This window comes from Periplaneta americana, chromosome 17 (genome assembly GCF_040183065.1).
Source record: "Periplaneta americana isolate PAMFEO1 chromosome 17, P.americana_PAMFEO1_priV1, whole genome shotgun sequence".
NCBI classification, from domain to species: domain Eukaryota; kingdom Metazoa; phylum Arthropoda; class Insecta; order Blattodea; family Blattidae; genus Periplaneta; species Periplaneta americana.
In genome coordinates, this window is record NC_091133.1 from 7,157,974 (window position 1) to 7,171,993 (window position 14,020).

Sequence of the window (14,020 nt, forward strand, 5' to 3'; positions counted from 1 at the left end):
TTTTTTAGACCTCCTGATTTTGTTGATAGCGCTGTTTTTACAAAACACCATCGATGAATGAACAAATGTGTCAATGTAATGTCGAAACCAGCTAAGTCTAATGGGTGGGCGTGATATTCTTCTCTATGGAATACGAGAAGAGACTTTTACTACAGGATTATTTTCAACGCTTGGAAGGAAAATATGTCCACAGGAAATGAGATTTCGTTCAGTAATTAAGAGACACAGAAACCTTTATAACACGGTAAGTGGATTGTTGTGCAAACTCTGAACACGATAACAAGCTCTTGACTTTTGGTACCAGTCACGTGATTTCTCTCTACAGATATCTTAGACTATTAATATTTATTTTAAAATCAAAATCATTGCGTTATCTTATCGTTACACTGTAACATTTTTAATACCAGGTCTTTCTCGTATTTGCTGTCTTCAAGCGCCACTTGCATGATCTCCTCGTCCCTGCCTATGTAAGCTGTCTGACAGCTTTATCTGGCTATTTGTTAATCAGTAGATAAGGCTCTATATAACTTCTCAACATCACTACTCATTCTCGTTTTCAACCAAGTGTTTTTGGTTCGAACTTCTTCACTTTTCTCTCCGTGTAGAAAGTCTGTGAAAGATTGTGTTGGGAATTGACAAGAACTCCGTCATTGTTGTTAGCATCGTTCTTCGTTTCGCTCAGTGTTAACATAACTTCATTTTTAATTCACAAGGTAAGTTCTGGCTGTGTAACAACAGCTCCTTCTTCATAATCACATATTACAACAACAGAGAAATTGATCTTATATATTTGCAGAGAAACAGATAAATTAGTTTCTTTACAAAAAATAGCCTATTTTCTCATATGTGGATTGGAAGTAAATGAAATTTGACGCATTAAGCAAGAAAAATAACCGAAACCCAACAAAGATTGCATTCTAAGTTTTCGCAATACGCAGCAAAATTATTAATAAGAAGAAAAAATTATAAACGGAAAGTATTAAATAATAATTCAAAATTTTAGTAAAAATAAATTCTGATCCGAAATATAAAAAGATAAATATTTAAGTCCTAATTCTCCCATAATAACAGCTATGGCTTTCTTCAGACTAATAACGGGACAAGACTGTCTGGCAGCGCATCTCTGAAGATTTGTAATGTATACATCACCAAAATGTGTCCTGTGCAGAGTAGAAGGTTCAACTACAAACTTGCAGCACGCACTGAACTGCAAAGCCATCAACATTTGAGAGAAAAGTGTTAATAACATCACAGACATTTACTGACATGTTAGAAAACAACTGATGGGGAAAATCCAATTTTGTGAGCATTCCAATAAATAGTGAATTATTTACAATAGGTAAGAATTGCTAATACAGCAAAGGGTAACGGCTTTGTTTCATTTAAGCAAAACCATTTACTAGTTCGACCTTTATTTCTTAAATCTTTATAGTATAAGTACTTAATTATTTATTATTTTAAACTCGGGGAGGCTCTATTTTCACCCGATCCCCCTGAAATGATGCCAATGGTCATAAATAAAGATTTACCGGCAGTTTAAGAAAGCGAAAGTCATTGCATGTTTCTTTAGCCAGTTTCTTTATGAGATACTCAAGAGTGAAGATGAATTTTACTAATTACTGCATAGCGTCCTAAAAATAGGACTTGCGTAAAATACTGATTTCTATGGAACTTTTTCTTGTTTAGTACAGTTCGAGGCAATGTTTAGAAGGTAAATTATTACATTGTATTATGGTGTTGCAGTGTTTGAATTCCGCGCAAAAATTTGTTCATACCAGCTAAATTTTTACAAGATTGTAGGTTAACAGCATTTTGTGACGCACCGCGCGTAATTTCATTCTTAGTTACTCTGTAATGGTGGTACAGAAATATGATTTTTATTTTCACATAATGAGTTGAATACTTCAGTTTTCATGTGGTATATAACAACAATAAAATTTTCTTATATGTTGCTAGGTACAAGGTGAAATAAAGTGCCGTCCTAAAAATAGGACGCCATGCCGTGTACACTCCTGTAGTATTATTTATATTATGTATATGGTTTCCATTACATTGTCTTATTTCCAGTATAACCGTGAGTGAAATTCTGGCGTTAATGGAAAATAAAAATAATAATAGTGAGAGTCTAATAAATATGTGATCCCTCTAGAAGTTTCCCATGATACAGATAAAGACAGTGATAATTCGGAGACGAGCATAAGGCTAATTTGAATAATCTTGGCACTAAAATGCTACTTAGTAGGAAAGCGGAATTACAAAGAATTAATGTAATGATAATAATGAAGATGGCATTGTTGATGAAAGTATGCCAGTGCCTTCTAACATAAAAAGCTGCAACAAATGATTTTGAAAGTACATTAGACAAAAATGAAGCTGAGGTTTCTCGCACAAGTTATTGCCGTCCGAAAATAAGGAAGCTAATATATGAAAATTTCCAAGACCGGGAAGGTAATTCCAGGCTAGAAGGCCATCGTACTACTACAACTGCAAGTACTACTTATTATTACTACTACAACCACCAACGTACCGCCCCGTGGCATCGTGGTCTAAGGCATCCTGCCTCGGACTCGCGTTACGGAATGCGCGCTGGTTCGAATCCTCATAGGGGAATAAATTTTCTCGTGAAATTTCGGCCAGTGTATGGGACCGGTGCCCACCCAACATCATCATGCAATTGTGGAGCTACGATAGGTACCGAAAATCCAGTTTCGGAAACCAGCTATAACTGCTGGGGGGAATCATCGTGCTAACCTCACGATACCGCCATTCTGGTTGGATAGTCCACCTCTGTTCGGCATGTGGACGTGAGACCAGCAGCCGGCTGGTCGGTCTTGGCCATTCATGGGCTGTAGCGCTACGGATTTTTTTACAATCACCACCATCAGCACCAACGCTAGCAGCAGCAATAGCAGCACCATCACTAGCAGCAACAGCAGTACCAGCGCTAACACAGAAACAGCAGCACCAGCGTTGGCAGTACCAATGTTAACAACAGCGGCAACAACAGAGTGGTGGTCCATCTTCGCTTATTTTATTGATGTTGCCGTAGTAAATGCTTAGTTTCTGGTATAGAAAATGGAAGCCTCAAAACTCTTCAGAACCGCTCCTCAACTTTTGCCGTCTCTGGATTTTACAGTACTGAAAAGGCATTGGGTGAGTTCCCACTATGGAAAAATTGTTCCCATTCAATCAGGAGAAATAAGATTTGATGGTCAACACCACTGGCCAGTTGCAAATGAAACTCAGCGAAGATGTGCTAATTGTACAGGGAAAGCAAAGTTCATCTGCAGCAAATATCAAATTGGACTCCACCCTAAATGTTTCTACCCTTACCACACAAAATAGTGTTGTACAATGTGTAGACTTGTGTGAGAGGGACAGTTGAACAACTGATTCTAATATGTATATGTATTTGCTAAATAATAAACACATACATACTTTTTGAACTACAAAAAGGGGTTATTCTATTCAGCTACTGCATCACTGACCATTATGCATAGCGTCCTATTTATGGGACGGTCCTTAATTTTTATTCCAGAAAGTAAATGAAGTTAAAAATGGTAAGAAAGCATTCTTAAGTCACCTACTAGCAAACTTAAATTCGGAAACGCATTTTTCAAGTCATTAATAACTTTATGCAGTAATGGGGTGATAAAGTGGCATTTAATTTTAGTTAACATGAATTATCAATTATTATATTAATGGAGTGACCAAAAATGTTTTTTTATTTGAATCAATTAGGCCTATGAGTGAAAATCTTGTTTCAAATTGATTTCTGATGAGTGTTGAGGTTCAAAATTAAATAAATAATTACAAAACAATCACAAAAAATTTTATGCAATGAAGTCATAGGCTACTTTTAGCAGAGGAGCTAAACTCCCAAAAATCGGAATTATAGATAAAACAAACTTTCAGCGACAAAAGTAGACCTTACAATAGAGTTTTTAATCAAATTCATTATGAAAAATGGGGTTGGATTTGCGGTGCACAATAAAGACGTGTTGTTTTGTTTATCCTGAATCTTTTTTGATGGTGAAGGAACGTGATTTAAGAACGGAATCAAAGACTTGAAACATTTTCCAAAAAAAAAATGTAGGATGCATGCCAGCTCCAAATTAGATTTATTAAACAGAGTGAAATAAGTTCTTTAAACTTGGTTATTTAACGACGCTGTATCAAATACTGGTTTCTTACTGGTCGATGAAATTCGTGACAGTGAGACGGTATTTGGCGAGATGAGGTCCAGAATTCGCCATAGATTACATGACATTCGCCTTACGTTTGGGTAAAACCTCTGAAGAAAGCCAAGCAGGTAACCAGATCAAGCGGGAATCGAACCCATGCACGATGGAAACTCTGGATAATAGGAAAACGTGCTATGCTGGCGGATGAGAAATAAGTTTATTTTAAGCAAAATGAACATCAGGTAACAGCTTGGTGATGGCAGTAGATCTTCCATTCTCAAGTACAGTGAACTCGTGATAAAGAAATGAGATACATTGTTTCACATATAATCTATATTCTGTATCCTGAGATGATGTGACTGGCTGTAGTTCGTGTTTACGGTACTGATCTTGCTGATCGTTTCTGTTTGGCACAATTCGCGACAGTTTGCTATTTCAGCCTGGGGTGGGGAATGTGGAAATAATAGTTACCAATAAATACAGAAAACTGCTCTCTGTATAGAATCTTGAAAGAAAAGAAGATATTCCTTCAGTATAACACCTGACTGAATCCTGGAAAATCCTAAAATGTTATTATGGTTGTCTGTTGTATTTGTAAAGTGATGAACAGCTGATTGGTTTCTGCAGCTTTCTCTCTCTAGAGCTTTGGCATTCTTCTAGGGTCCAATCTTACTCTCTGTTGTTAGATTCCTCTTCCATGAAAAATAAATTCCATTCTACCTCTGCTGTAAATGGAGAGGGTGAAGCAACCACAAAACAAAATAAAATAAAATTTTATTAAATTCAACTCAAATCACAACAAAAATTAACATGAATACCAAAAATATAAACAAATGGCCAAGAATGTGTCAAAACTACAAAAATTAACTCAAAACGAAAGAAGTCTAAATTATAAAATTTATCTTCAAACTGTGTGTTTTACAGCCAGAAATCTATGATTAGGATTTATGTATATATTAACAATGTTTGCAGCTTCTGAGTTTATCTCATGACATGCAAGATACGTCCAGGCCCTGGTGGTTATGGCATTGTTATAGCACTACTGATATCCCGAGATGTGTTAAAGAGCAACTGTAGGTTCTCACGGTCACGAACTTGTAAAGTTGTTGCAAGTTTTTACTTGTCAATTATTGTACTGAATTACGGTACAAAAAAAAAACGAAAATCTGGAATAAATGTTACGGTAACCTAGATACGATTTATCTAAATAAGGGAAGGTATATAAGGTATCCCCAGAAATATGATATTCTGAAGCTAGCCCTTGATATAAGTCAGCACAGTGGAGATGTATTATTCCGGTGCAACATTGAGAACGAAGTTTTACGTACTTGGTAACATATTTGACCAAAGCTAAGTACTTGATGCACAGAAATTACCTTGAAACCTGTAATCCCACACATCACTTACAGTTCCTGTAACATAGATGAAGTATCTGTTAACGGAAGGTCACTAGTGACGTCTGTTGTTCTTCTTTCTGGTGTGCAGGATGGCAAAACCCAACCCAATACCCGACCTCAAGCAGCGAGTGAAGACCCTGGAAGGACAGGTATGTCTGCTACTTCCTCTCATAGAGGAGGTGAAATTCCTCAAGGAGAGGATAACCTCTTGGGCCCTGCGTGACCTGGAGGCAAGGAAGGAAGAGGAGAACGTAAGGAACAGCAAGGACCTTAAGGAGCTGCAGGAAAGATTGAATTTGAGAGACTGGGAATTAAGAGAGATACAAGCTGAACTCGAAAACCTGAAAGAAGAATGCGAAAGGGTAAGAGATCCGCTGTTGCTATATTTATATTTACTACTAAACAACTTAGAGTAGGTCAGATTTAAAGCTTTATTCCGCAGCACTATTTGCTCGTACCAGACATTCAGTAAATGCTTGAAGTGAAAAATTGAGGAATACTTAGGACCAATCTGTAGACCCAACCATGTACAAAATGTGAAGATAGTAGTAGAATGTCACATTATTTAGTAGTTGGCAGTACATTCAGTAGTTGGTTGTGTGTTATTCTGTTTCTCATCGTACTGCCACCTTACTGACTGGGCTACATCTGAACCTGATCCTTTGTGGTTACAGGAGAAAGTAGAACTGAGGCAGAGATATGAAGGAGAGCACCAGTTGCGGCTCCAGCAGGAAAAGGTAAGTGGCGAGCTGTTACCATGGTTACAGACACAGTAATTGGACAGTTGAGGGTACATTAAAGGTTGGAGCAGTAAACACGAAAATTTTGAAATAGGCAGACATGCAGATGCTAAGGGGTGTTGAAATGGATACTTAATTGAATCATAAATATGGGTACTCCATTATATATCACAATGTAGTAACAGTAGCCGTGTGGAGTTGCTGATCTCCCATCGGGTGCCTCCCCAGGTGGCGGATAGGGGAATGCTCACCAGATATAGTAGGTACTGGGGAAATAAAATACCCAGGGTGGACCAAAATCAGCACTGCTGCCTTGCAGTTAGTAGTTGGCTCTACAAAGGCTAGGGGAAGAAAACCCTGATGACAAACTACCTGGCCCTCCAGGTTGGGGGTTGATCATAGGGCCGACTACCCTATATCGGAAAACAAAAAATGTTGAGAATCCTCATGGAAGTAGAAGCCGGATGGATAATGGGAACGACCTAGGCATAGAAATGGACTGATGCAAATGGCAACATGGAATGTAAGAAGTTTACTCCAGCCAGGAGCAAGTAGAGATCTGGAACAAGTATTAGTTGAATACAAAGTGGATATACTTGCTCTTCAAGAAATAAGGTGGAGAACTATGGAAGTGGTTAAATTAAAGGAATATACACTATTTAATAGTGGTAGTAAGGAAAATAGGAGAGGCACATGTTTTATGGTCAGAAATAGAATAAAAAGCTCTGTAATAAGTTATAGACCGGTTAACGAGAGGATATGTTTGCTGAGAATGAAAGGTAAATTCTTCAATATATTTCTAATTAGTGTACATGCCCCAATTGAAGATGCTACTGAAGAAGAAAAAGACACTTTCTATGGGGAACTTGAAAGAACCTATGATCAGATACAAAAACATGACGCGAAAATGGTGCTGGGAGACTTCAATGCGAAGATTGGTAAAGAGAACTCACTACGACCAGTAATATGAAAATATAGTAAACATAACATGACAACAGAAAATGGGATGAGATTGGTAGATTTTGCAGCCACAAGAAGTATGGTAATAAGTAGCACTTGCCTTGATCATAGAGAAACACATAAGGAAACTTGGATATCCCCAGACGGAAATACTAGAAATCAGATCGACCACATAATTATGGACAAGAGACACGCAACGGACATAATTGATGTCAGAAGCTACAGAGGAGCACAGTGCGGATCCGATCATTTTTAGTAAGAGTAGCTTACCAACAGAAGTTAATGTCAAGAAAAAATCCCATAAAGAATAAAATTAATCCATATAACACGGGAAAGTTAGAGGAAGAAGGAATTAAGGATAAGATTAGTAAAAAATAACTGATAAGATAAAAGAAATGAGTGGAAATGACATCGAAGAAAAATGGAAGAATTTGAAAGACTCTGCAATCTGTTGCAGAAGAGAGCTTAGGTTGGAAACAGATGGAAGCAAAAAATGAGTGGTTTGATGAGGATTGTAAGCAAGCTATAGAAGAAAGAAATCTAGAACGCATAAAAATGTTACAAAGGACCACTAGGGCAACATCAGAAGACTATTCACTGAAGAGGAATATGGCAAAGAAAATATGCAGAAAGAAAAAGAGATAATACGAACTAGATAAATTGACAGAAATACAACACCATTATGAAGCTAAAAATACAAGGAAATTTCATAAGGAAATAAAACAGATTAAGATTGGTTTTAACAGCACAGTTAATATTATAAAAAACAAGGAGGGAAACATATTGGCAGGTCAAAAGCCAATATTAGATAGATGGGTGGAACACTTCAAGGAAACTCTTAATAAGGAGAGAAATAGAAATGATGAAAAGAGCTGGATAAGTTTTGAAGACGATGAAAATGATGAAGAAACTCAACCTCCAACTAAAGAAGAAATTGGAGTGACAATAAAATGCTTGAAAAACAATAAGTCACCTGAGTTTGATAGTATCCCAGCAGAAATGTTTAAGTATGGTGGGCAAGGAGTTACAGAAAGCCTACATGGGTTGATTTCTGAAATGTGGGAAAAAGAAGAAATGCCACGTGAGTGGTCTAAAGGTATTCTGTGCCCAATATACAAAAAGGGGGAACAGTTTGACTGTTCCAACTACAGGGGGATTGCACTGCTCCCAGTAGCTTATAAAATTCTGTCAATAGAGATCTATGATAGATTAATGAAATGGGCTGAAAAGATTATTGGAGAATACCAAAGTGGTTTTAGACCTGGTAAATCAACAATTGACCACATCTTTTATCTTAGAATGGTTTTGGAGAAATTTTATGAAAATGATATAGACCTGCATCATCTATATATTAATTTTAGACAAGCATATGATACCATAATAAGAGAAGAAGTCTTGGAAACAATGCACTGGCTGAAATACCTAAAAAGTTAATATGGAAGAGTCCTACATGTCAAGTGAAAATAGAGAGAGATTTATCGGAAGAGTTTATGTGTACAATGGTTTACGACAAGGTGATCCACTCTCCCCAGTCATATTTAACTTGGCTCTTGAAAAAGCAATTAGAGCCATCAAAACAAACCCTGGAGGGACGATATACAATCACTTAACCCAACATCTAGCATATGCAGATGATGTGGCCATAATTGCAAGAACAAAGGCAGCACTATCAGGGTCACTACAAGAATTTGAGGAAGAAGCGAAAAAGCTTGGTTTGGAAATAAATGAAAGAAAAACCAAGTATATGAAAACATCCAGAAGAGAGGTACAGAAGCAGGACAATGAGGTCTTTCATCACCATAATTTTGAAAATTGTACAAGTTTTAAATATTTAGGTACAATGATTACAAACAATAATGATATATCCTCAGAAATAAAGACAAGAATAATGGCCCGTAATAGGTGCTTGTTTGGGCTTGGAAAACTATTTAAACTTGGTTCATTATCCAGATCTGCAAAGAAAATAACTAATAAAACTATTCCAAGACCAGTGGTTACATATGCTAGCGAAGCTTGGGATTTAACAATAAATAATGAAAATATGCTAGCAGTTTGGGAAGGAAAAGCCCTGAGAAAGATATATGGTCCCCATTTTGAAGATGGTCAGTTTAGAAGTAGAACAAATAAAGAACTAATGGAACTGTATGGAGAGCCGAGTATAGTTTCCTTCATTAAGAAAGGCAGACTTAGATGGTTGGGACATCTTGAACGTATGCGAGAAGGCCGATTACCTAAACGGGCATTATATGGACATCCAGGAGGATTAAGGAAGAGAGGAAGACCAAGGTTGAGGTAGCTTCAGGATGTGGAGGATGATCTGCGGAAAGTTGGATGCAAGAGATTGAGAAAACGGCCTCAAGATAGAGATGAATGGTTTCTACTGATTAAGGAAGCCCAGGCCCTTCATGGGCTGTAGTACTAATAATGAATGAATGATAGCAAAGTTTTCTAATGAAGCTGATTATTTATTTCACTAGCATCTTATTTTGAATTCCCATTGACTAAAATACATTCAATGACAAGTTGAACATGTCCAACATTAATACTCAGTCAAAGCGATAAGCCGGTTGATTTTACTAGCAGCTTCCATGAAATGGCATGTCAGGACTTCAGGGAATGAATCTCTGAACAACTGGTGAATACATCTGCCTTCAGTGCAGGCACAAGAGGTGATATAGGCAGCTGTCTACAAACCACATTTGATAAGACGCACGTGTGGCATGATGTGTTGTCCTTGTCCTATGTAATTGGATTCTCTAATGCTAGTTCCTTAAAAGCTAAGGTTATGTCCTCCGAGCTCAAGATGAAAATAAATAATTCCCTAGTACTGCTAAAGAAAAAATGTGAAAACTGTTAGTAAGATATTCCACTGTTAAAACAGTTAAGAAATAAAACAGGAGATAGGACCGCGTAAATGTTTATGAACTAGCGAATTTTCCCGCCAGATATTCATTCTGAAAAATCATCAAGGTAACGACAGAATAAGCTAGGAAGTAGCGTTAAAATCAGCGACATATAAATCACGCTTGAGGGACGGGAGACAGAAGACTGTGACAAGATTACAGAGGATTAGATGAGGGGATACAACAATAGAACAGACACGCAGATCAAACACGTTACAAAGAACACATTACTGCGATAACCAAATCACCCTGTGTTGTCATGTAAAAAGCTGAAGAATGGATTATAAAGTAAAACAAACAATGCCTTATTAATAGACATCTGTTGTTTAGGGATATGCCTATTTTATTTGAATGTTCATATTTAAAGACTTTTAGTAAATGTTGAGGCGCTCTACCATTGGTGCCTGCCTTTTAGATGAACCTCGCTAGATGTTTTATAAAGCATTGGGTTTTCGGGGTGGGCGCTGTGGAAGACATCGAAATAAGAAAATGAAAATTTAACAAGCGATAAATAACAATACAACAATGAATTGATGGATTAGATACATGATACATGAATTAATGAAGTTAAATAGACAAAATAATATGATAAGATAATCTGAAACAATGTGGCACCTTCATTACTATACGATCCCCATTAGTCTCTTGAAAATATGACTTAGGTTTGACTAATAAGCTCCATAATTATTAACATCATAACTTACAAGAAATCATTCTGTAATTGAGCAATCACTCGCGCTCAGTCAACATGAAACAATATGTACTTAGGATATAACTACAATTTCCATTTACCATACGGTCTCTGTACTATTAAATAACCAATTATCGCAGAGAGAGAGAGAGAGATGAAGGGACGACGACAATAATTCAGAAATCGTGTACGAACGAATAATCAATTTGGAATTCAATATTGTTCCCAGCTATGGACAGACCAATTTGACTTCTGCCGTTTTGCATACTTCGTTACGATATTCAAATAGCTCGCGCTGATACCACTATTCTCAAGATGACCATAAAATCTCAATACGACGTAAATAATTATACACACGGTTTCCGCGTATCCAATACACACGCGACCCAATATATCACAAATCCACTTCGCCTAATCTCGAAAGCTATCGTATCCCAACACGACACAAATTGCAACCACAAACTTCAGGTAATCTATACACACGCGAACCAGTACATAATCGCCCGCGAATCCACTTAGCATTAACTCCAGAAAACTATCGTAACGAAATGTAACATGTTATGCAGCGATCAATGAAATTAAAGTCACGTACTCTCGCAACATTAGGAAGAATATAAAACGACAATCTTTTCTGTATGCTAGCAATTTGCTGGTTTAATAATCTTTCTAAGCAACGTTACCTCTGTGCAGCTAAATTCGTGCGTGAAACATACGGATGATGCTGATACAAACCAGCCGAATTCCTGAGTCAACCTCACTACACGATGATAAATAGTTGAGTCAAACAGTTTTTACAAGACGAGTTCGTAAGTCAACCTTTCTACATAACGACGAGTTCCTAAGTGAAGGTTCCATGTTTTGATAGTCAGCACAAAAGCTCACCCTCCCTCTCTCACAGACACGTTAAACCCTAACCGGCCAATAGGAATTCATGTCGGAAAAATAAAGGGAAAAGACGGCGCTGTCAGTAGTATGGCAGGAATGCGAACGCTGTCGGTGGTGTAACAGGCAAGTAGATTTGTAGAGGCGTCGAGCTCGGCTCAATGTGCACGAATCACGACTAATGAAGCAGTCTGATGAAGTTTTATCTTGTCTTTTTTGCTTCTTTTGTCGTTTACGCCTTTTTTTACTTTAATGCGTACTTTTTTGTCCTTTTCTTGCTTTTATATCGACCTTTTTTTGTCTTTTTTCTTTTTATGACTACTCACTCAACAATACTGCATTTATTTCCGCGTTCGAAACTACGAAAACTGCAGTTCTTATAGTAGCCATAGATATGGGACATCCTGTTGCAATGCAGTGTTGTTTCTCTTACTCGAGAATCGACCTTGCCCTTACCCAGCGCTGCTACCTGACTCCAGCACTGACCAACCTCATTAATTTCTGGCAGAGTTGCCTCATGAGTGATGCCTAATTGGTGTCACGTGTGAGGTTCGAACCTGTCTTAGTACAGTTGACTAAACAACAACAAATATAAGTTATTAGTCGAATACATGAAGCGTTAGATTTCCACGCTGATAACCCGGTTTCGAAACCCGGTGAGTCCAACTATAATTTGTGGTGGAAAAATACGGTACCTACTGGTAGGAGTTCGCGGTTCTACCGACGTCCCATTATTGTTACATTAATCATCGTCACACTGATTTTGTCCAATAAAGGGGACAGAAGTTTGTGTGTTAATCTTGAAAATTTGCTTGTTATTTATTGTAATCAAATAATGGACGTGAAGTTGTGGATGAATAAGTGCAAGTGTATGTATGTATGTATTTATTCACACTGCAATGGGTATATACCCGGTGGCAGTGGTAACTAATTACACTCAATGACAATAATAAACTTATTAATTAAAAATACAGTTAATAATAATAATACCAATAATTAATACCAATAATTAACACTAATAGTAATAATAATAATAATAATAATAATAATAATAAGGAATATCCTAAATTAAATGAAGCACGATCACTTAAAATAGCATTTAAAATAAATCTAATTTGTATCTTAAACCTAAGTTCGAACTAAAACCCACGAGTATGATATGTTCATATCTGCACAAGTACTTTTCAGCACTACACTCATTTCGCTGTCAACTCACTCACTGCACTGGAACTACGACACATTTCACTGATTCTATCCTGATTTCACTAACACTTCAAAAACATTTCACTGTTCAAATACTTTGCACTGCCACTATAAACTATAAAGCTTCACTGACAGGATCACGTTTCACTTACACAACACACTTCACTGACACAACACACTTCACTCACACAACATAATTCTTCACTGATACAACACTTCAATAACAAAATACCATTTACACCCTTTACATACTGTGTATAATTCTGTGGTGCCCGGGTAAAGGGGTATAAGTCCAAAAAATCGAAAAATGAGTTACGTATGCCATGATGTTCAGAAAGCCATATTCTATAATTGGGTAAAGGGACATAAGTCCATCCAGCTCAGAAAAGTATATATAGAGATATGAAAAAGGGTATTAATCTCAAAAAGCTAATGTTTGTTTGGGTAAAGGGGGATAAGTAGGAGAGTGCCCGAATATCGGATACTTTTCTTAAATTTTAATTTGGAGAACCTTTCTAGAGACTATTATGAAAGAAAGTCATGGTATGGATACTTCAAACCCCCTGTTAAAACATTTAATGATTGTATTAAATGAAAGTGTGCTTATTTAAAAAAGAACACTATAAAACTAAAAAATTATAATTTTGTTAGTTATCTGAGAGGGTGCCTAATATCGGATAGGGAAATTACATATAAAAGTATAGAATGAACACCTATTTATTAATTATATTCACATAGTTAGTAAACACTTTACAAATACATTATCACTCTCAGTGGTCAATAATATGTCAGCATAATGTCGAAATTAAGAAAAGTTTAATTGCAAACATCACACACGTAAGTTTTCCATCCTCCACTGTCTACTCCGGAACACAATTCATGGCCCATCGAAGTCATTTTATGCAACGAATTCACTGATCTCCCCTTTTGTCCAGTCGATAGGATTGGTTGCAATACACGCATTCTTCATCAGCACTGTCTTCATCATGAGTGGAGATAAGAGGAACATCTCTATCACTTTCAGACGATGAGGAAGAATCAGAACGTGGCCTCCTTCTTC

General features: G+C 36.9%; 1 protein-coding gene across 1 annotated transcript in view; it reads left to right on the plus strand.

Annotated features, from left to right (window-relative positions):
• The first annotated feature begins 565 nt into the window (after window positions 1–565).
• Window positions 566–14,020, plus strand: part of LOC138692581 (ankyrin repeat domain-containing protein 23-like) — a 68,962-nt gene continuing 55,507 nt past the window's right edge. Inside the window, exons 1-3 of the mRNA XM_069815578.1 lie at window positions 566–713; window positions 5,670–5,943; window positions 6,256–6,318. Coding sequence (XP_069671679.1) covers window positions 5,671–5,943; window positions 6,256–6,318 — 336 coding nt within the window. The 5' untranslated portion in view covers window positions 566–713; window position 5,670. The remainder of the gene's footprint in view (window positions 714–5,669; window positions 5,944–6,255; window positions 6,319–14,020) is intronic.